This window comes from Semicossyphus pulcher, unplaced genomic scaffold, assembly GCF_022749685.1.
Source record: "Semicossyphus pulcher isolate SPU_LCO1_2020_fin unplaced genomic scaffold, fSemPul1.0.p SCAF_28, whole genome shotgun sequence".
In the NCBI taxonomy this organism is placed as follows: Eukaryota; Metazoa; Chordata; class Actinopteri; order Labriformes; family Labridae; genus Semicossyphus; species Semicossyphus pulcher.
In genome coordinates, this window is record NW_027211702.1 from 7,455,543 (window position 1) to 7,480,000 (window position 24,458).

General features: G+C 46.0%; 1 protein-coding gene across 1 annotated transcript; it reads left to right on the forward strand.

Moving 5' to 3' along the window:
* The first annotated feature begins 61 nt into the window (after window positions 1-61).
* Window positions 62-24,454, forward strand: slc27a6 (solute carrier family 27 member 6). The gene is made up of 10 exons (XM_069677223.1): window positions 62-606; window positions 3,772-3,981; window positions 6,969-7,127; window positions 12,653-12,777; window positions 14,385-14,579; window positions 20,645-20,735; window positions 21,295-21,493; window positions 21,604-21,701; window positions 21,778-21,908; window positions 22,763-24,454. The coding sequence occupies exons 1-10, from the start codon at window positions 120-122 to the stop codon at window positions 22,937-22,939; spliced, it is 1,872 nt and encodes a 623-aa protein (XP_069533324.1). The 5' UTR covers window positions 62-119; the 3' UTR covers window positions 22,940-24,454.
* The last annotated feature ends 4 nt before the right edge of the window (window positions 24,455-24,458 follow it).

Here is a 24,458-nt window from a genome sequence, read left to right on the forward strand (position 1 = left end):
TGCTTACATCACGCGTGCGGTCCGTGTTTATTACCTGAACATGTAACTCCGGGCACAGTAAGCAGCGCAGCCTGCACCGAGACCTCAACCGAGACCTCCGGCTCCTCTCCGCCGCAGACATGACGCTGTCTCTGGGCTGGCTCTCCGCTCTGCTCGCGGGCTTTTTCTCCGCTCACGTTCTTCAGAAACTCTGCTTCCCGTACTTCTGGAGGGACCTGCTGTTCCTACTGAAGGTGATGCGGTACGGACTGAAGATCGAGCTCTTCAAACTGAGGTCCCGCGTGCACACGGTGCTGGACCGGTTCATCCAGCAGGCGCAGCGGATCCCGGACAAACCGTTTGTCATCTACGAGGGGAACGTGCACACGTACGGGGACGTCGAGAGACGCAGCAACAGATTCGCGCATGTTTACTTGGATGAAGTGAAGTTAAAGAAAGGAGAATGTGTCGCCCTGCTGATGAGCAACGAGCCCGACTTCCTGTGCGCGTGGTTCGGGCTCGCGAAGGTCGGCTGCTCGGTGGCGTTTCTGAACACCAACATCAGGTCCAAGTCTCTGCTGCACTGCTTCAACTGCTGCGGAGCCAAGACCCTGATCGTGGGCTCAGGTAAGAGCTCACCTGCACCTGACGTTTCAATCATAACTGTGTCTCCTGCAGAACACCTGAGCGGCTCATCGCAGCTTCTGCTCAGTATGGTGTCCTGCAGGTCAGGAGGTCACGTGATCTGTATATTTTACCACAGATGTTAGTCCATAAAATGTCTAAATGCTGTTTCCAGCTCTCCAGCTGTCCAAACACAAACATTCAGTTTTTACTTTGGAGCAGCAAATATTTGATTTCTTCTTAAAAATGACTCAAACACTTTTGATTCATAAAATAGTTGTGAGTTAATTTTCTTCTGATCCTTTGATCCCGGCAGCTCCAGGTCAGGTTAATGATAAAGTCTGACACCTTTTTATTCATCATATTTATTCTTCCTCCATGTCTTTAACGTCCGTACAAAAACCAACATCCCATCAACAAAGTGTGTTTCAGGTATTATCAGTCCCTGACAGGGCTGATCAATGAATGCACACATTATTGTGCTGCGGTCTGGCCCGTGCAGGTAACAGGTGGAACCAACGGCCTCATACTGATTCTCTCCCGATCTGTTCTTCTTTGGTCGAGACCCAAAAAACTATCACAACATCGTAGATCAAAAGTTTATTTTTTTTTCAGTGAAATTAAAAGTCTTGATGATAAACATATCGTTCCCAATAATCCAGAATCATATCACACTTGTTTTGTCTGTCAAGAAATCAAAGTCTATTTTTCCACATGCTGCAGCCCTCACATCCACAGAGGAGTTTCACGTCCAGGCCTGAAGACGAGCGGAGTCAAAGATAATCCAGTCGGTCTGTCGGGAACAACAATCAGTTTGTGTTCTGATTTCTGCGTTGAAACGTTCAGACATGTCCTGATCGGTGCTTTTACCTGCACTGCTTTTAAAAGTTTCACTTTATGCTTTTTGACTTTTTTTACCCAAAATGCAAAAAGAAATCTTCCTCCTCATGTTTAACTTCACGCCTGACACTGACCCTCTCTTGTAAATACCTGACGTGTACCTTTAATACGTTTGTTTCTTCATTATACAACATTCAGTACGCTCTTAATCCAACCTGCTGGCTTCCTGGGAAATGTGTCCCAGTGGGACTGTGGAGGCTTAGTGTGGATCAGCTCTTATATACAGTCGGACAGCAGCGACAGAAGATGTGTTCAGGTTCAGTCTGATCCAGGTTTGTGATCAGGTGTTGGTGCAGATCGTCGTGACTGAGATGGAGAGAAATCCAAACTGTGAAAAGAAGATCAGAAGAAGTCCTGATCCTGTGAACGTGAGGTGTCTCATTACATGAAAACATCAAGTCCGACTCAACTCCAAACCAACATACTAAAGAGTGTTGGACTCGGGCTGCAGCTGTTTGTTCTACGATGAATGAATGAGTCTTCTTTCGTCAGAGAAACGTTTTAAAACCCAGAAGAAGCAGAGCATCTCGTTTAAGAAGCTGGAGCCAGAAGATGTTGGAAAAGCTCTGAAACAGAAAGCTTCTCTTTTGATCGTCGCAGCTCCGATGTGAACACATGAACGGTGACATGTTTGGGTTTCTGACATTTTATAGACTAAACAATCAATGAAAAAGAACCAATAGATGAATTGATACATGAGAACAGTGTTTGGCATTTTACAGTCTCTTATTTTAGTTTTAATTATCTGAAAGTAACTTCAGACTTCACTCTTGTGTAAATGATCAAAGTAAATTTTCCGCCACTGATTTATGAATGATCTTTTTATTTGAACACTGACGTTGCTGAAGGCTGCAGCTGATGATTGTGTTCTGGATTAATCGATGTTGTTCGGTTCATAAAATGTGGATCAGTGTTTCCTGAAGTTGACGTCCTTAAACGTCTCGTTGGACATTCAGTTTGCTGTCACAGAGGAGGAGAGAGTTAAAATCTGCACTCAGAGCAGTTTGACTGAAAAGCTACACAATCAATAAAGTTGATTTTGTCTTTGTTTGATAAAAGAATTACTGTAAATGATTTGATTCATTGGTTCATGTTTGCAGCGTGACTTTGCCATGCACTAAACGGTGACCTTCTTAAACAAAGAAACACCTTTAATAACCTTCACAGTTGGTCGTGATGTTTGACAGAGACCCTCGGTGACCTGTCAGGTCGCGGTTGTTGAGTTCAGGTTGAAACTGTTTGAGGTTGGATGGAGCGACCTGAGTGACAGCTCAGTGTGTGAGTGAAACCTTCAAACGGTATAACATCCCAAACATGTCATTTAATGACTGAATGATCAGCTGTCCATCTTAAAGGTACAGATATGAAATGTGGCTGTTGAACCATATTGTCCTCCTCCCCTGTGCAGCTGGGAGCTTCCCGCCTCTGCAGATAATAGGATTCACCGTGCTGCACCATGTGACCGCACATTGCTCAACTAACAGGCGTGATGCTGGTCAGAGGACGCTGTCCTCACTGCAACCCGACTGCAACACGAGACAGATTCATGGAAGAGGCAGAGTCTGATAACAGCCGAGGGCGGCCATATGTCAACAGAATACAATAATTCTGTTTATGACAAATAGAAGAGGGATCCTATAGAAGTCTATGAGAACATGCTCCTCCTCCTCTCCTGATGTATTCCCTCAGTAAACATGTTCCTAATGACTTTATGGTCTCAGTCTCCTAGTTTCTTCTTCAACACAGCATGATGTTCATTTAGTCACTGATGCTCCCATTGAGAGTCACACAGACCAGGAAGAGGGGAGGGGTTAGGGGCGGGGCTACCTGTGATTGACAGGTTAGTTTCATGGAGACCTGTCTCGTTCAGTGTTGTGTTAAAAGACACTCTGAGGACTCAGCTCTTAACTTTTACACAAAGTTCAGTTTGTTTAAAGCTAGTCATTAGCTCGTCAAAATTAGCATCGATTAATGTCACTGAATTACAGATGCTTACAGATGCTCCTTGCTACAGACAGCTAGCTAAAGCCGCATGCAGCCATTAGTTTTGAACTTCTGAATCCTTGAATCTTGTGGTTATAGGCTGAGACCCCGCTCCGGAGGTTAATGACATCAGTCAAGATGTGTACACGCCCTCATTACAGCTCCATTCTGAAAATAACCAGTCACTGCAGAGTCATCACTAAAACACTCGTACTTTTTATGATATGAAAATATATCATACTTGTCAAAATAAAAGTCAGTTTCCCGTCTGTCGCCCTCTCGCAGATTTAGTGGACACTCTGGACGGCATCCTGACAACCCTGCTGGACGACAACATCCAGGTGTGGGCGGTGAAGAGCCACAGTGAGCACACACAGGTGAACACACTGCTGGATAAGATCGATGCTGCGTCTGATCAGCCTGTTCCTGCAGCGCTACGAGTCACCACCTCCCTCAAATCCCCCACGCTCTACATCTTCACCTCCGGGACAACAGGTCGGTCACAGTCGCTCATTTTCATTAAGAAATGTTTTAGGGTATCCATGTCTAACAGGTACACACAGTGTGTGAATGTCTCCAGTAGATGTGTTCATCCTGCAGCAGTGAAACAGGCTGTAATGGCTGCAACATAATCCTTGATGGGTCAAAGGTCGTCCACTAAAAGTTCTTGTTGTTTCCACTGACAGGCTCAGATTGTTATTCTAAGTGTGTGACAACATGACAGAAAGGATCCCTACAGAGATAGACCTTTGTGTTACAGAGGAAGATGATTGTTTTAACCACACACAGACGTTACATCGCTCTCTGCACACACACCAGACTCCATTCAGAAAAACACTGATTTAAGCTCACAGAACACAGGAGTTGTTTGTCTTCCGCTGCAGCAAAAGGTTCCTTTTTCTGTTTTATTTTGTATTAAAGAAATCTTGTGTTGAATGTCAACTTAACATTTAAGCTTCAAAGACAAACAATAAAAGAAATAAACCAACCAGTCGAAGCAGCGGGGTCAACCAGCACCTCAAGTGTTCCGCGTGGTAAAGTGACTGTTTTTATCATGGAGTCTGGTGAGAAAGAGAGCGAGGGAAGGGCAGCAATCTAAGAGTGAAACTTTTGGTACTTATTCATCATTTACAACCCAAAATCTGTCGTAATAAGTGAGGCCCAACTTTCAAAGAGATCCCTCATAGTTGGTGATAAATTGCCTATTATTAAAACTTAATCTATCAAACATTTAGTTAGAACTGACATTAAGACTGTCTGTGCCTGTCTGTGTCTGTCTGTGCCTGTCTGTGCCTGTCTGTTTCTGTCTGTGTCTGTGTCTGTCTGTCTGTGTCTGTCTGTGCCTGTCTGTGTCTGTCTGTCTGTGTCTGTCTGTGTCTGTCTGTCTGTGTCTGTTTCTGTGTCTGTCTGTGTCTGTCTGTCTGTGCCTGTCTGTGTCTGTGCCTGTGTCTGTCTGTCTGTGTCTGTCTGTGTCTGTCTGTGTCTGTCTGTGCCTGCCTGTGTCTGTGCCTGTCTGTGTCTGTCTGTGTCTGTCTGTGTCTGTGCCTGTCTGTGTCTGTCTGTGTCTGTCTGTGCCTGTCTGTGTCTGTCTGTGTCTGTCTGTGCCTGTCTGTGTCTGTCTGTGCCTTTCCTCAGTAGATTTGGTCTCTCAGAGAAACAGAAGTTAACGCCCACACCTCGGCTGGAGTCAGATCCTTTATGATGCACATGTACAAATACTGAGTAACAGTAAAAGCTCTTACGTTACGTCGAGTTCAATCATCAAACAGTTAAAGTGTAACTCTGTAACTCTGAAGACTGTGTCACGGTGTTCATAGTGAGTAATGATGCATTCATGATGCTTTATAACTACACTCATAAACACTCAGTATTCTTTCTGATGCACTAAATCAACACTCATAAACATTATCACAACTAGTTTTATGAACACTATAACCCAGAGCTGAGCTGGTGCTACTCACACGGCAGTGATGCTGCTGTCAGTGTGCTGCACGTGTGAACATGCAGCACGTTGTGCAACAATGTTTACTAAAGGACATGTTGAGTTTAAAGCTCGTTCGTCTGCTCGCTAAAGGCCCAGAGAGTCACTTTATGCAGATTTACTGAGCACAACACAAACGTGGAAGGATAAGCTTTTTTTTTTTGTTTTTTTTAAAGATTATTTTTTGGCCATTTTGCCTTTATCATACAGGACAGCTGAAGAGAGACAGGAAATATGGGGAGTAGAGAGCGGGGGAAGACATGCACCAATTGGATCGGCAGACCGGGAGTCGAACCTGCGATCAGTGCGTCGAGGACTGTAGCCTCTGTACACAGGGCGCCTGCTCTACCAGCTGAGCTTAACCAGCGCCCAGAAAGGAACGGTTTTAATCATTAACGTCAACGACGGGAAGCATCTGTGTGCGTCTGAATGTCACTTAATACTGTCGGTTACTAGTGCGTGTGTGCGTGTGTGCATGCGTGTGTTGGTTGTGTTGGAAACAGAGTAAACAGAGACGTTCAGGTCTCAGAGGACTCGTTCATTCTTTCTGTTTAATCCTCCAGTGTTTGTGAATCTTTGTTTTTCGTCGTCTGATTCTACAGTTTATTAACGTTAGCACACTGCACGTAAGCAGCTGCAGTAACAGATCCAGTGTGTAAAAGTGTCTAAAAACTAAATATGAATACAAACAGAGCTTAAATAAATGTACAAATGTCTGTACAACAGAAGCAAATGCAACTGTTTCCTGATCCTGAGTGTTCACTATTCCTGCCCAGCCTGATTTTATAGTTATATTAGAATAAAACAAATACATGTCTCATAGTAATAAAGTCAAATACTTAAACATTAAGGAGCTCAGACCGAGGTGAGACATCACTGGCCCAGCATGTTTTTATGTAATGAACCTTTAGTGAAGCCTCACTGACATTAAAGACCTCCTGTCAGAGTGTCAGCAGACAGACTGCAGCTCAGTGACTCAGCGTCTGACCGACGACGAATCATTTCACTGTGTAAAACAAAACTCAAGAACTTTAAGGTTTCACTTCTGAATCGGTGTTCGACATCAGCGTGAAATCTGATTGGACACAAGCCTTCGTCACACAGTCATAAGGTTTAATTCATATGTTGGGGAATACTTGATATTTAATGTCTGATAATCGAGAGTGAGATCAGTCTTTACAAAAAGACACTACAAGCTTGTTGAAGCGGGAAGTTTCGATCCGGCTGAACAGAAACGCTTTGACTTTCTCTGGTTGTGATGTCGTCAGCGTCTCCACCACGTGTGACCTGAGGTGACCAGGGGTAATGCAGAGGAGGGGGGGCATCAGGAGGGTTAGTGTCATCAGCATCTCTTACAGGTCAGAGAGGGTGACGACTGACGGCCTGTAGGGGACTAATGTCAGTGTTCTCTTCCTTTAGTGGAGAGCACTGGTTTGAGTTTTACAGGACACAGGTGCCACAATCGAGCACATGATGTGATGCAGTGTTTGTGTTTCCTCAGGCCTCCCCAAAGCCGCGGTGATCACTCAACTGCAGAGCCTGAAGGCAGCAGCAGGTTTCTGGGCGTTCGGGGTGACTGAGGACGACGTGATGTACGTCCCTCTGCCGCTCTACCACAGTGCCGCCTCCCTCATCGGGATAGGAGGAACCATAGAGCTGGGTAAGCCTCACAGATCTCTTCATAAAGACATCTGTTATTACACCTGCTGAGGTAGCTGAACAGACAGACTTCACTTTTAAACTAAAGAAACTAAAAACATGATGATTCTGCATCCAAGCAGGGTTCTGTCCCTGTGATTCTGACCCAATTTAAAGACGTTTATTTGCAATGAGTGTAACTCCAAATCTAAAAATAAATATATCATTCCTTACTTTTGTTTTACTTGTTTACAAAAACAGCTGATCGGAGACTCATCACCAGGAAACAAGCCTAGACTGAAGCCTGACTTATGGCAGGGCCGTGTACGGACAGGGTGCTTCATTCTGGCCCAATATTTACCCCGATGGTCACTTATAGAGAGAATCAGAAAAGGCACACGTGTCCTGCGGTGTTTGATTAGAAAGAGAACTTGTATGGTTTGGTACAGCAGGCGGCCCAGGCACTGAGGCAAAGTCCTCGATGCCTCGGCCTTGCTGCAGGTCATCCCCTCTCTCTCTCCCACATATTTCCTGTCACTCTCTTAACATACAGCTTGGAAGTTACGGCCATGACAGCAGACAAAGCATTTTGCAGTGCAGGAGGGATGATGATGATTTAAGACAGGGGGGGGGGCAACCCTGCTCCTGGAGAGCTACCTTCCTGCATGGTTTAGGTGTCTCTGCACTCTAACACACCTGATTCAAATGTTTTGCTCATAATCAACCTCCTGAGAAGCTTCAGCTGGTTGATAACGAGCAGATCATTGAGTGAGGAGACACCTAAACCATGCAGGAAGGTAGCCCTCCAGGAGCAGGGTTGGCCACCCCTGATTTAAGAAGACGTTAGATTGAAGCTTAAGGAGAGAGATGAAGGTCACAAAGAACGTGTGATTATTTTTAGTCAGTCGAAGAGATAAAGTTGTTTATTTTATTGTTTCAAAGGTTCCTGTAGGAATTGATTCACTTCTGAGCTAGAAAAGAAAAGACTGACAGCTAAAAAGTACCAGAAAGACACCGATAGTTCAGAAAGACACCGATAGTTCGGAAAGACACCGATAGTTCAGAAAGACACTGATAGTTCAGAAAGACACCGATAGTTCAGAAAGACACTGATATTTCAGAAAGACACCGATAGTTCGGAAAGACACCGATAGTTCAGAAAGACACCGATAGTTCAGAAAGACACTGATACTTCACAAAGACACCGATAGTTCAGAAAGACACTGATAGTTCAGAAAGACACCGATAGTTCAGAAAGACACCGATAGTTCAGTCTAGGTGAACATGGTGTTCATATCAGTACAGGTATGACGTTGGTATTCATCCTTTCTTCTAAGTTGATCCTGCAACAAGCAGCACGGGAAAAATGTAGCAGATGTAATATAAAACTCTAATGAGGCATATTATCACAGTTTCTCTTATTTGGATCACAGCAGCAGTCACCTGACGTGGAGGCTGGCAGGTTGAGGGTGGTGGCGAGTGTTTTCCAGCGTGATGTTGTATTTGACAGGTTTCCCTCCGACATGAACAGGACCGACTCGTTCTGCCGGGTCGGGGATGTTGTCAGCACTTTGAAAAATGAACAATGAACCTTCAGGGAGTGGTCAAAGATCCAGGGAAGACATACTGCTGCGCTGATGAGCTGATGAGCAGCAGGTGTGCAGGTTCAGCTGTGTCGTGATTAGCACAGAACCAGCAGAGGCAGGGAGCGACGGCCACGCCTACATTACAGGTAAAGAGAGAGAGAGAGACAGGAGGCACAGGAATAACTGGGACTCTGTGAACAGACTCTAACACTGACAGATGATTACTCGCTGCAGAACATTAGTTTAAAATATGATGTTAAACAGAATTTGTACCTGACAGATATCAGTGAACACCTGTTTAGCCTCTGCTGGTGATCTACGCCATGCAGACATGGTGAAATGGAAAAAGCTCGCCCACATTTGTAGAACTTTCCTGATGGTCAAACCAAACTCCATTCAAAAAACAGTCATTTTAAAGCAGTCTTCTTGTCGTCTCACAGACAGACCTGACAGAGCATGAGTTCAGCCTCTTTACTAACCTGCATCCTGATGTAGTTCTCTCAGCATCCTCTCAGCCTGTTTATTGTCATTAAATCTCAGTAACATCTGTTTGTTGTGGCTTCATAGCGCTGTAGTGAGACAGATCTCAGCCCACCTGTGACTTGCTAGATGCAGTGAAACTGCCACTCAGTGGAGACAGATGGACAGGCGCTCCACAGCTGAAACAGAACGCCGGTAGTTGGTGTCCATCAGAGAAATCCTGGTACTGATCCGAGCTCACAGCTCAGCACACTGGGCACTGGTCAGCCTGAAGGAGCTGGAAGCAGCAGGAGAGTTCATCAGACACAGCTCAGGAGGAGGAGGGGAGGTTTATTTTAACGTTTTTGTACGTTGGATCTTTTTGGGATCGACAATAATGTCATATAAAGGCATGGCAGGTTCCAGCCCCGTGCTTTGGCCCCATTGAGATCAGCTGAGAAGTGACTCTCCTGGCTAACTGCTGTTCAGAGCGTCCACAGTGCCCACTGACCTCAGAGCAACTGCCAAACTATGTTCCCTCTTTGAGGAGCCGCTGTTTAATTGGAGGCCTCAGAGCAGGACGGACACTGAGGACCATTATGGAGGACATTATTATGGTCAGGTCATTGTTGTGTAACTGTCTGAATCTTCATATTTGGGTTTAGATAACTTTATTGTTTATTTTATTTGACAGTGACAATGCACAGCTTCTTAGCTGTACCAGAGTTAGCTTTAAGCTAATTAGCATCTGTTGTCCCCGAGCAGGAAACAGAAAGTGGGTATTTCAGGAGCTGGTCTCACATGAGCTTCAACATCAGCTCACGTATTGATCAATCCGTGGTTTCTTCCAACTCCAACCAAAGTTGACGGGTCAACGTCCGTCCAATAATCAGGCAGGTTGTGCTAACAGACACTGTGAGGTCGGTGCGCTGACAGTTTGAGAGATGTTGAAATGTTAAACTTCCAGTTACGTCCTCATCAGACCGACTGCTGCTGAATTTCGCCTGCTGCAGGACAGGGAGGTGATCACTGCTGTACATGTTGGACACAACGGATGGCACAGAGTAAAGTGGACCTTTCAGTGCAGACCCACCCTGTGGTTCTGAAAATGGATAGATATATTCTGATTATACATTCTGATTGTATCATTTGGAGTCACTGTTGAAATCTCCTGAATGTATTATCTCAGGTTCACCGTCTCTTCTGCTGTTAGAATCAAAGACTTGATGAGTGACTGCAGGAGGGCCCAGGCCGCCCACCACGCTCCTCCCAACACATCCTGTCGTCTGAAGAGACTGAGCCTCCCCAAACCCGTCCTGTCCAACTGTCAGTCATCCATTCAAACATTTATGTAAGCCTCAGAAATCAGTAGGCTCCCCTCATTATGCAACGATGTAAAGATACAGAAAAAGACCATGTTAAATCAAAAAAGGACAATCCTCTACATGACGTGAAGTGTTTGAGATGATAACATTGAATTGTCCAGAAGAAGTGAGTGTTGATAATTAATAACGTGTGATAAAGGCAGACAGAGCGTGGAGCTTCAGACTGTCAGTCGAGCAGACAGGGACGTTTGTGGTCCAGCTGAGCTCGGATGTTAAACTGCAGGATGGTCAAAGTCCAGAAGGTGATTTGTAGATGAAAAATGTTGTAATGCTCCGTCTCTATGAATGAACCTGAGGGCAGAGTGACACGCTGCGTGAAAGGATCTGAGAGCATTAGTTGTTGAGACTCAGTTCATTACAGAACGGTGTCATCTGCATAAAGAGGTATTACACCATTATAAATATACATTTAAAATAAGAGAGGGCCCAGGTCTGATCCTTGTGGGACGCCGTTTGTTAGTGTTAACCAGTCTGATTGGATATTTCCAGTTTTGACTCCCTGAAATCTTTCAGAAAGGTAACTCAAGTCCAGGTCCGAGTGCAGCCAATATTCCAGTGAATGCACTGCACTGTGTACAGATGGTTTACAATAACGTCTCTCGTCTGCTACCTTATTTATCTCTAACAACAATATTTGTATAGACGTAGAGGGGATGGATTACCGTCCCATTTTAAGTGTGCATGTATGGAGTCACACAAAGTCTGTCCTTTGAGCATGTTTGGTACCACAGGCCTGAACGTGGTCCTGTTTGAAGGTCCTGAAGAGTCTCATGTAAAGACTCTGTTTCTTTACACGGGCTGTTCGTACATCGTGTCAGTAAACTGTTAAAAAGATTGTAGCTGTCTAACTTTGTTATCGGAGCACAGGTCACAGTGTGCTCACAGTCGCTGTTGTGTTGTAATGTTGCAGATAACGAGCGCTGTCGAGAGTGACCGGAGTCACGTCTTTGAACCTTTGAGCACAAGATAACATCAGACAGGTGTCCTGTTATGTTCAATGGATCAGTTTAGTAGGTCAAAGAGATACCACACGACACTGTGTGTTCTGTATCTGTGTTTGAGCTGTGAGTTCACAGACTGATGTTCCACCTCTGTTTGTTTTCATCCTTTCGAAGAAAAGAGTCCAACATCAGGTGTCGTCAGTCAGAGAGGGTCAGGTCCATCGGCCTGAAACCGCTTGGCTTTACACGCTACTTTTTCTCTAAGTCAAAAGTTAACAAAGGTTTTCTTAACTTAAATGTTTCTCTTTGTCTTTGGCAACAAATGCACCATGTAGTTGATGTAAGCAGGTGTAAGGCATAGACGTTTTAACCCTTACCTGTTCTCACAAGCTTTGAGTTATGACTGAATGAGATCCAGGTGCATGCAGCCGATACGGTTTCCTCCGTAGGGTTGCTCAGCTGAGCCTTAGATAAATGGTTAGGAGCTCCAAGTAGAGCTGCTTGCTCCTTCACAACTTCAGCAGCCCGCTGAAGTATTCAGGCATCAGATCAGGATCCTCCTGGGCGCCTCCCTTTGCAGGCTTTCTGGGCATGACCAACTGGTGGGCCACCGTGGGGGAGACCCAGAGCTCACCGGAGGGTCGGAGGGACGTCTGGGTGAACTGGGTGGACTTGGATTGATGACCAGTGCTGGTGTAAAGGCAGTGCTGACAGTGAAACTGAACTGTGTGTGTTGTGAGTGTGCCGGCCTGCTCAGAAGAACAGTAGGCCTGTATGGAGCTGTATAGTAAAACTGTGCTCAACAACAACACTTGTTTAATTGCATTGGAAACATCTGTCTGTAAATGTACCGTAGAATGCACGTTAATGCATGTTCGGATTGATTTACACACAAACGAATGGAGAAACGTTCCTAATGTGAGAGCGAACTCGAGCGAGGCCTCTCCTCTCCTCTCCTCTCCTCTCCTCTCCTCTCCTCTCCTCTCCTCTCCTCTCCTCTCCTCTCAGGCCTCTCCTCCTCTCCTCTCCTCTCCTCTCCTCTCAGGCCTCTCCTCCTCTCCTCTCCTCTCCTCTCAGGCCTCTCCTCCTCTCCTCCTCTCCTCCTCTCCTCTCCTCTGATGAATATAAAAGAAGAGTATGATAAAGGTGTTTAATGACCTGTCTGTCCTGTCACAGGTGCGACCTGCATCCTGAAGAAGAAGTTCTCGGCCTCACAGTTTTGGAGCGACTGTAGAAAACACAACGTGACAGTTTTCCAGTACATCGGTGAGCTCTGCAGATACCTGTGCAACCAGCCCAAGGTAAGCGTCAGTGCGTGTCCCGCTGTGAGTGTTACTGCAGAAACATCGTGTCTGTCTCGTGGGTCTGATTCTCTCCACATGAAGCTCCAGAACAACAGGTCCTGATAGTTTATAGGAACTCGTCTTTCTCTTCATGAACGACAGAGCGAGTCAGTTTGAGCCGAGTGTCCTCACAGCACATTTCCTGCTGTACAGTCGCTGCTACTCGTGAGTCATTCCAGTTACACTGTGCACAACTGAGACAGAAAGACAAGCAGGGTCTTTGTTTCAGTGTTTGCATCCTGCCCTGGTGGACACGCGCGCGCACACACACACACACACACACACACACACACACACACACACAGCGAGGGCAGAGCGTCCCTCCTTCAGACTCAAAGTCCTCTTTGTCCCTCTCTCTCTGTTATTCGGCTGCGTGGGCGGGGCGGCCTCGTCTGTCCTCAGCACTGATTGGTAAATTAAACATGTGGACACGTACGACACATAAGCACCTTGTTACCACTTCAGTGTGTGCACACAAGCGTGAGCTTTAATTACTGCCTGTGAGCTGTCAGTGTGCACGATGATGTACGCCAGAGCTCATTACTGAGGACACAGATACAGAGAGGAGGAGGACTGTGTCTGTGTGTTCTTAATGAAGTCAAACCTCATTTCTGACACGATTTAAGGCCGTTTTTCTGCTTCAGTCTTTTGATGCCAACTCTCTAATGATTCTCCGTCGTCCGTCGCACCGATGGAGCCGCTGTGCCCTCCTGCCATCGTAACATCCTGATTCAAACGCAGCCCTGTCAGGCTCCAGGTACAGATGTCTATGTCAGAAGGCTGAAGTGTGTCCGGCTCATACTCAGAAATAAAATCCCACCAGAGCCGGCTCTAAAGTAACGTCACCGCAGTTTGGTTAAAGGGTGTTTAAGCCGACTTCACCGGAGCCGAGAGCGTCGGAGCAGCCGGAGGGAAGGAGTCACTCTGTCTCCGTTTATCAATCTATCATTATCTATCTATCGATCTATCTGTCTATCTATCTATTGATCTATCGATCGATCTATCGATCTGAATGACCTCAACCAACCTGACAGTTGACTTCAGTGTTCTTTATTGAAGGAGGCCTGAAGTTTGTCTGGACGGGCTGTAAACCGAGCAGGAAGTTGGTCCAGATTTCCCCCTGGGGTTACTAAAGTATCTCTGGTTCTGATTGTTCCTCTTGTTCTGTCCCTGAGAGTCTGTTGCTCCCGAACACAATCAGCGCTGATGACCCGAGCAGCAGCTGTCCCTCGGCTGCAGGCTGTCGGGGCCTCCAAAGAGGCTGTGAAGATTTATTTTCAGCTTGTTTGTGCTCAGTTAACTGCAGATTTGTTCTGTAATATTCACCATGTTCCCAATAAATTATATTCAATCAAACTTCCACAAATATGGACTCCAGAAATATTCAGCCCCAGGGCTGCCTGGACGGTTGACACGCGTGTCGTCTCCGACTCTTTATCACGAGTTTAAAGACTCGGCTGGCTTTGTACTGTTCTCTCGTCTGTGACTGTAATGATAGCATGTGTTTACATGGAGCACGTTCATGATAACATCACATGTGCTGACCTCCTCTCCTCCTCCATCAGACGGAGCTGGACAAAGAGCACCGGGTGCGGATGGGCGTGGGGAACGGGCTGCGGCAGGACGTCTGGAGGGACTTCCAGAGTCGCTATGGAAACATTAAGATGTGCGAGGTGTACGGATCCACGGAGGGAAACCTGTGCTTCATGAACCACATCGGGAAGAGTGGAACCGTGGGCCGCTCCAACTTCTTCTACAGGGTGAGAGCGTGTGGCCTGTGTGAGGCAGTGAGGCCTGTGTGAAGACATGAGGCCTGTGTGAAGACATGAGGCCTGTGTGATGCAGTGAGGCCTGTGTGAAGACATGAGGCCTGTGTGAAGACATGAGGCCTGTGTGATGCAGTGAGGCCTGTGTGAAGACATGAGGCCTGTGTGAAGACATGAGGCCTGTGTGAAGACATGAGGCCTGTGTGAAGACATGAGGCCTGTGTGAGGCAGTGAGGCCTGTGTGAAGACATGAGGCCTGTGTGAAGACATGAGGCCTGTGTGATGCAGTGAGGCCTGTGTGAAGACATGAGGCCTGTGTGAAGACATGAGGCCTGTGTGAAGACATGAGGCCTGTGTGAAGACATGAGGCCTGTGTGAAGACATGAGGCCTGTGTGATGCAGTGAGGTTGAAGGTTTTTTATTTAGCAACACAGGTTTTTAAAGCGTTAACACACAGGTCATGAAGGGGGAGGAGCTTTGTCTGAGCTGGTGAGGCTTACACACAACATCAGTCCTGTGAGTCAGACTCGCTGTCCTGTCGCCGCTCTGTTTGCTTGTTCTGAATCCTCAGAGACGAGTCGTAGATGTAAACAAGGACGTAAAGTGTGTTTGCAGCTGAATGTGAATCGAGTCGGGTGTATTTGAGTGTCCAAGTGTCCACGCACACATCTGTGAGTGAGAGAGTGAGGAGGGCTGTGAGTGAGAGAGTGAGGAGGGCTGTGTGTGAGAGAGTGAGGAGGGCTGTGTGTGAGAGTGAGGAGGGCTGTGTGAGAGAGTGAGGAGGGCTGTGTGTGAGAGTGAGGAGGGCTGTGTGTGAGAGTGAGGAGGGCTGTGAGTGAGAGAGTGAGGAGGGCTGTGTGTGAGAGTGAGGAGGGCTGTGTGAGAGTGAGGAGGGCTGTGAGTGAGAGAGTGAGGAGGGCTGTGTGTGAGAGTGAGGAGGGCTGTGAGTGAGAGAGTGAGGAGGGCTGTGTGTGAGAGAGTGAGGAGGGCTGTGTGTGAGAGTGAGGAGGGCTGTGTGAGAGAGTGAGGAGGGCTGTGAGTGAGAGAGTGAGGAGGGCTGTGTGAGAGAGTGAGGAGGGCTGTGAGTGAGAGAGTGAGGAGGGCTGTGTGAGAGAGTGAGGAGGGCTGTGAGAGAGAGTGAGGAGGGCTGTGTGAGAGTGAGGAGGGCTGTGAGTGAGAGAGTGAGGAGGGCTGTGTGTGAGAGTGAGGAGGGCTGTGTGAGAGAGTGAGGAGGGCTGTGAGTGAGAGAGTGAGGAGGGCTGTGTGTGAGAGTGAGGAGGGCTGTGTGAGAGAGTGAGGAGGGCTGTGTGAGAGAGTGAGGAGGGCTGTGAGTGAGAGAGTGAGGAGGGCTGTGAGTGAGAGAGTGAGGAGGGCTGTGTGAGAGTGAGGAGGGCTGTGAGTGAGAGAGTGAGGAGGGCTGTGTGAGAGTCAGTCTGCATGCTCAGGAAACGCTTTTGACACGAGTCCAAACAGAGTTATTCAGGGTCGAGCAGCGCTGAGCCTCCTCAGCTGCAGGATCTCCTCAGAGTGTGATCAACAGCTAGTGTAGCTCAGTTTGGCTGCATTAAAGGAGCATAAATAATTGTGCTGGTGAGATTTAAATCTCCTGTGAGGATCTTTGATGTTGTGTGGATGTTGGCGCCCCCTGTGGACAAAGCAGTGCGTCTCCTCTCTTTGCTGCTCTTGTCCTGAACACGTGTAAGACGCTTTCTTTAACCGTCAAACGTATCGCTCTTGCGAATCTTCATGAAATATAAACAAAGGCTGTCTATGCAGCCTGCTGTTAACCTGCTCGTCTGACACCGACCCGGTGACGGCTCAACAAAGGTCTACAGTAACCGTCAGACCCTTCACGAGCTTTTCTTGTGATTGTTCACGTCAGGTTCTTTCTTTATCACCACAGTGTTAAATTCATGCTAAAAGCCAGAACAACTGTGTTTATAGATCGCTAACGTTAGCTAGCTGAGAAGCTAATTATCTTATCCGAGTGAGTCTGCATCATGCATGCTGCAGGCGATCCTTCTCTCTGCAGCGCTGAGGCTGAAATGCTCCCAGGCTTCACGAGTTTTAGGACGTGATGTTTATGTTTGTTTACCTGACCTAACTCTCAGCAGAGATAGTAAAGATGTGAGATGGCTCACCGCTCAGCAGCACAGCTCCAGGGAACATTCTGTCTGCGCACAGCATGAAAAACACGCACAGTGACGTAACCAACTAATTATCGACGATCAAACCTGTTGGCGACTCGTTTTGTCATCGATTTTTGCTGGAAATGTCGACCAGGAGTGTGACGTCCACCCAGGTGTGTGTTTGGGTCATATGAACAATCCAGCTTCATATCAGAACCTGGGCTGCTCATCGGACCCGTCCTGCAGGAGGAGCAGAGTTTAAACTGAGCCCTGAGTGCACACAGTGATTTATGTCAGGTGGTGAGGGGTGGGGGAGGGGCAGGTGAGTGCTCGGGGAGGGGTAAACAGCTTACAGGAGATCTGCAGGTCATGTGTTATCCAGGATGTCTAAAGGGTCCTCAGTCAGAGGGTCTTTGAGGGGTCAGCCAGCTGACTGTGAGTACCTGAGTGTGGACACATGAACACCTGTCGTCCAACACAGCTCTGAGGATCACAGGTGAAGCATCACATCATCACTTTGGTTTAACTAATGTTTCATTAGAGCTGACGATGATCACGTTACCGTGTGATGCATGTGGACATCTCCAGTCTGCAGGTCTGACAACACACACACACACACACACACACACACACACACAGACACACACACACACACACACACACAGACACGCACGCACACACACACACACACACAGACACACACACACAGACACACACACACACAGACACACACACACACACACACACACGCACACAGACACACACGCACACACACAGACACACACACACACAGACACACACACAGACACACACAGACACACACACACACACACACACACACAGACACGCACGCACACACACACACACACACACACACACACACACACACACACAGACACACACACACACACACACACAGACACACACACACACACACACACACAGACACACACACACACACAGACACACACACACACACACAGACACACACAGACACAGACACACACACACACAGACACACACACACACACACACACACACACACACACAGACACACACACACACACACACACACAGACACACACACACACACACACACACAGACACACACAGACACACACACACACACACACACACACACACACACACACACAGACACACACACACACACACACACACAGACACACACAGACACACACACACACACACACACACAGACACACACACACACACACACACACACACACACAGACACACACACACATTTATAGAAACACAAATTAATATCAAGAAATAAGAAACTCAAATGTCGTCACAGTTTTCGTGTCAACAATTAAATCTAATAAAACAATAAAACTAACTTACAGCATAAAATCATTTTTAGATCAAGACAGAAAAAACATTTGTATCATCTGTATGTTTTTATAGAATAAACATACATGTATACTGTATATATACTTTATACTATATTGTTATAGTTCTGGTTGAACTACACAGAAGATGAACTTTAACAGAGGAAGAGTGTGACATTCGTCTGTCTCTGCGGCGCCGTGGTGATCCACAGTTCGACTCTTTATAATCAATTATTGTCAACAAAGGGTTAATGTTCTGACTATCAGAGACGTGACTTATGATGACACACACTTCAGCATTACTACACAATAATCCCTTGTTGCTCCACGTGTCGGTTTATGGATGTCAAACTGTTTAATGTGATTAAACACAAAATGTCACCAACGTGTCTCAGTGTCAGAAAACGCCGAGTCAGGAGGTCGCTGACTCTGCTGAACGCCCGAGCAGCGTTCGGTGCAGACGGCCAAACCTGAGTAATGAGTTCAGGTGAGCTTCAGGTGATTAGTGTGTAAGTCTGTTGAGTCAGTTAGCGGGGCCGCAGCGCTGCAGCGTCTTCAGCGTCTTCAGCAGTATTAGCTTTACTAAAGCTCGTGTTAATCAGAGGAGTTACAAAACACAGGCTTCATGTATTTAGCTTTAATCTCTGACTGCAGCTATTCTTAGAGCCGTCTGCTCGTCCTGCTGGCACACACACACACGCGCACACACACACACACACACACACACACACACACACACACACACACACAGTTATAAAAGTAAAGTTATGACACATCAGAGTTTAGGACACGCACAACAGGACAGCTCGGTAACTGCAGGAAATACTTAGATGATCTGTGTTTAACCCGAGGGAACACGGTCTTAACTTTTTATAGATGACTATTTATAGACGTGTGTGTGAAGATGATAATCTTCTGTAACGTTCAGCAGTGTAACACGGGGAAAAGGCTGCTGAGCAGGCGCACATACACTGACCCAGTGATGTGAGGGAGGATTCTGTCCCCCTCTCCCCCACGTTAACCTGCCAGAAGGATAACATATTACAGCATCACTTGTTACCTGTGGCTAGTTCATGAGATTAGCATGAGATTCTGCTCGTGGTGGGAGCTGGCTGGAGTTTCATAATGAACAGGTAGCTGCTAATCAGTGCTAACGTATGATAAAATAATGAGTGTAAAAACAATGTGTCTGACGTGATGGACGGTCTGTTTGTCCAATAAAGCGCACAGCAAGACACGGCCCAGAGGTTACGTTCAGTGACTGAGTTAGCTGAGGGGACAGCTAGCAGACAGCTAGCAGCTCCCAGCTGTCACTTGAAGCGAGTGTCGCCACTCTTACAATACGAAGAGATTCAACAGGCTGCCCTCGGGGTGTCAGTCCCGAGACTTTCCTGCTAGCGACGGAGCGTTCATTAATCTTCCGCCTGTGGCACTCACGGATCGACGGGACTATGCTAGCGGGCCTTAGCCCTCGAGGAATGATTGACTTAAGATCTCTATTTTAATCAATAATAAACGTCAAATAACCTCAGTATAGATTTTAAAAGATTACATTTTAATCTATGGCATTCAAAAAAATTAATAAGATTTTCACTTTAAATCTTAATTTGAATCTTGCCCTAAGGTCGTCAGTCGTGTAGCCGTAGTGTGGGTGCACATAAGCTTACCTCTCGGGGGCTTCACGAGGATCTCTGAAGAAAACTCTTATGTGCGTCCTTGTGTGATCAACTCACAGAAACAGAAACCAGAATCTCTTTATTAAGTCAGACTCGTCAATATTCATTTGAGTCTCAAAAGAATAATAAATAAAAGAGATTAACAGGGGGCTCTAAACTGAAGGAACCAAAAGTTCCCTCATCTAGTGTCCTACTGTTCTGTCCCTCCTAAGATTTTATTCACATCATTGCAGTCGAGCCATCTCAGACAAACGTTTGTTGCTTCACTGTCGAGTCGTCTAATTAACTCCGAGCTTCACAACTGTGCTCCACACTTCTATCAGTGCTTCACACATTCCCTAACATATAGCACCTCGATCTGTTTAAAAGATCTCAGTGTGCTATACACCATATAACTAACACTTGTCCAAGAGGCTCTCGTACCATGTGATTTATCCATCCCTGTAGCTGATAAAATTGCAGTCATAATACCAACATTTTGGGTTTGTTTAAGAAACTCTCATGCTGTATGACTTCACCAGCCAAATGAGATCTGGTTTGAGTCTTGTGAGAAGACTCGCGAACAGCACGAGATAGCTGCTTTTATACTGCGAGGAGAAAGTACCTAACCATTCTGTCCTCGCACCACACGCGCGTGAACGGACCTTTTTCTCCATGTAAAACTGATGAACAGTCCGTTCTTCTGCACACGCACGTATCAAGAACACACCAGGACCGTGCACCTGCATGGAAAGGCCCTGGGTCAAACAGGTGTGAACACCTGCTGGCTCAAAAAAAATATCAATAAATAAATAATAATTTTTTAAAAAGTCCTGAGAGTCAAAAGGTGTCACACGTTTAACCTGAAGTTTCTGTCTCAGTGTGGAGCTGAGTTCTGTCCCTGTGACGATCTTTTCTTTCAGCTCCTGTTTAAATACGATCTGGTGAAGTATGACATGGTGAAAGATGAACCAGTGAAAGACCAGCATGGATTCTGTCAGAGAGTGAAACAAGGTGAGGGTGAAATCATTTCATTGTTTAAACTTGACTCCACCTGTTTTTCATTGTGGTGGCACTTTCTGATGACGAGACCAATAAAGATCTTTTGATGTCATTTAATTGAAGAATATTAAAAGATGAGTAAAAGCAGTTAACACCTGGAGCTGGGTCAGACCAGGACTACACAGAACGCAGCTGTCGAGCTGACTGACACAGACTCAAGGTTCACAGAGTGTGTTATACATTACAGAAAGAACTCCTCTCACAGACACAGTAAGGTGTTATTGTTGTGACTTTAGCTGAAGCGCCTGACTATCTAGAGTTGACCCTTGGCCCTGGAGCTCTCAGCCCAGACAAGGCCACCAACTATCTCTCTCTAAGAAGGAGCAACAGTAAATCATGCAGACCCTGGAGAGGAGCAGACAATACATATCCTTAAAATTAACCTTAGCTGATTATGTCATGATTATTAACTCTATAATATGAAAGAAATTTAAACACATGATCAAACAGGTTAACATAAAATAGTCCTTCACATTCATCTTTGACTTCCCGTCCTGTTCTCTCCTCTCAGGTGAGACGGGTCTGTTACTGTCGAAGGTGAGCGCGCTCAGTCCGTTCTTCGGCTACGCTGGGAGCAAAGAGCTGACTGAGAAGAAGCTGATGAGGAACGTGTTCGTGAAGGGCGACGCCTACTTTAACACAGGAGACCTGATGGCTGAGAGCCAGGAGGGCTTCATCTGCTTCAGGGACAGAGTGGGAGACACGTTCAGGTACGAGACAAACACCTGCATCCGCCTGTGATGCTGTTCAGTCTGATGATGTGGGTGATAACAAGGCACGGAGGGTCTAATAAGAGACGGTCATGTTTCCCTGTTCTCAGGTGGAAAGGTGAAAATGTAGCGACGACAGAAGTTACAGAGATTCTCAGTCAGGTGGATTTTATACAAGAGGTCAACGTGTACGGGGTGGAGATACCAGGTACGTGTTTCTACGTGAGCACCTGCTGTTCCAACACTGCTCCTGTCAGTCAGGATGACACACCGTTGTCTTACAGGACATGAGGGCCGAGCAGGAATGGCCGCCATGATTGTGAGACCGGATCTCACCTTCGACGGGAAGAAACTGTTTGAACACGTGACGAGAGATCTGCCAGCGTACGCCCGTCCTCTGTTCATCAGACTCCAGGTAACACGCAGACACACATTCTATCAGTGAGTCTCATTTCTTATGAGGACTAAAGAGGCTGCTATGAAGTCTTTTCAAATCTGCATTCAGGCGGCATGAAGCAGCTGCATGTTAGTAAAACAGGTGATCTCACCTCCAGAACTCAGGCAGACTACAGAAACACTTCAGACCCTGTTTGTGAAAACACCAGAGAGGCTTCAGCAGCTGAAAGAGTTTTGGTTTCGTTTTACTGTCAATATTTTGCTCACATTTTTTACGATTGCTCGAGAAATGCAAAAAATTAGTCATAATCAATTTCACTGTTTGTTGTTGAGCACAAACTCAGCTCGAATCGCTGCTCTCAGAACCCGTCGGCTTTTGTCTCACGGGGTTTCAGCCTCTGGGGACGACGGCAGTTTTTTGGGGCTTCTAGTGTTTAGTCAGAAAAACGATGAAGGAACTCCAGACGTCCTTTTCCACGAGCTCTTCACTTTCCACGGTCAGAAACTTGAATGAATGTGGAGGAGCGCGCCGGCGTCTACGAGCGGATTCTTATCTGCAGATTTCTGTTTGAAATAAAAAGCTGCATTCAAAGTTCTTCACAACTTCCTGTTGATTTCTGGAGCTGCGACTCACAGTTGTTTGCATGAATCAATTCATGTCAGTCTGAAGTTTTCACGTTTAAATCTAAAGTAAAATGACTCAAAGACTTTTAGTGTTTGAGGATATAAAACATAGAACAGTTAATCATCTGAAATATCCCTGAAAGATTAAAGATCACACGTAATAAAGATTATTGCTGAATATGAATGGTCTTCAGTGTGAACCCTCCTGACTCTCTGCAGTCACTCAGATCTTTGTTGTTCGTCCGTCAGGAGGTGATGGAGATGACGAGCACCTTCAAGCAGCAGAAGTTCCAGCTGGTTCAGAGCGGATTCAACCCGTCCACCGTCTCTGACCCTCTGTTCGTCCTCGACCCGCAGCAGCAGGTTTACATTCCTCTGACAGACGGCGTCCACCGGAGCATCGTCAGCGGGCAGCGGAAGCTATAGAAGTCTGACAGACAGTTTCACAGTTAGCTTTCTGAATGAGACGTGTGAGCCGGCCGTGATGAAGCACTGACGTCTGAGTGAGGACCATCACATGGTTAATGAATGAATGAACAGTAATCAGACTATCAAACACTTTGATCAATAAAGGAAGGTTTTCATTTCAAACACAAATCCATCAATAATCAGTTCAGGTGAGTTCAGGTGAGTTTATGTTAAAGGACGCCTCAGCCCCCCCTGAAATCTCAGGACACTCTGATCGCTCTGATCAACAGGTGAAACTAGTGACCTCTCCACAGACACACTGCAGTCTATGAAGGAGCACAGTCAGTGCGAATAGTTAATTGTTAATTTAAATAATATATCTATTTATTGTAAAGACTCCTGCAGTACCTTCTTGGCCCACCAGGGGGCAGCTGGATATTTCATCATCTATCAGATGTGGACAAAATCAATAAGTTAATAATAAGAACGAAGGAATTGTAATAAACAAAAGCAGCATCACAGACTGAGGAGGAGATTTAGGGTAGAAGGAAGAAGCTTCACATTGAGCACAGAGAGTGTAAGTACTGACTGACTGAGCGCTCACACAGAAAGACACTTTTACAGGCTTTTAAAATCGTTATCATCTTTTATATCTTTGTCAAACGAGCCTGAAAAACAGTTGGTGAGCGGATATAAGAAACTAAAACGTCTCTAAGTGAACACTGAGACGACTCTGGTCTACGTGAAGAAGAACTGCCTGCGATGTTGTTTGGTCGATTTTAAGGGACTTCTATTAAAAACTGCAGATAATCCATTAAAATAATTAAAATACATTAAATTGAAGTGCCTTATTTCTAAAGAACTCAGGATGAACTCAGGATTGAAGATACTCTTCAAAATAAAGGTTCACAGATGTGGTTTGTTTCTGTCAAAATAAAAGTCTTTATCCAGGTAGTTACAGGTATAACGTCTCACTTCAGATCCTCCACATGAAGCCGTCCAATCACAGCTCGCTCTGTGTGTTTGTTCACTTCAATAACTTTAATTATAAAAGAAAAATAAGCGTATTATTTGGACTGTTCAGTATAAAGTGCCCTGTCAGCCATATTACGTTTTTCTCCTGTGTTTTAAATGCTGTGAAACTTTAAATTTCATCATTAATTTATTTATTTGTGTTTAGTTTTTTCTTTTCTTTAGCTGAGATTAAAGTATAAATGTATTTACAGACGCTTCAGCTCAGAAACATTCAAACTCAGAACCAGGGCAGAGCCGGGATTCAAACCATCGACCACACTCAGCCTGTCGTCGTGTGTGTCCTCGTGTCTGTCTGTGAGACACCAGCAGCTTGTTTGAGTTATCACATCCGTCAGACTGTAAACGCTGTTGGAGCTGAAGCGTGAGTCCTGAGCTGTTCACTGGTGTGTTCGTGGCGTGAGGAACACGTCACCTGTCTGACCCAGAAGCTTAAAGTCACTTTTGTTTGTGTTAGAAATGTGAACATATGAGAAGTGTTCAAATGATGATTGTTGTTCATTAA

Excerpts from the sequence above, each read along its gene's own strand:
- slc27a6 (XM_069677223.1), top strand. The coding sequence starts at position 120 with ATGACGCTGTCTCTGGGCTGGCTCTCCGCTCTGCTCGCGGGCTTTTTC. Across the intron at positions 20,736-21,294 it reads CTGTCAGAGAGTGAAACAAG|GTGAGACGGGTCTGTTACTG; the intron begins GTGAGGGTGAAA and ends CTCTCCTCTCAG. Across the intron at positions 21,494-21,603 it reads AGAGTGGGAGACACGTTCAG|GTGGAAAGGTGAAAATGTAG; the intron begins GTACGAGACAAA and ends CCCTGTTCTCAG.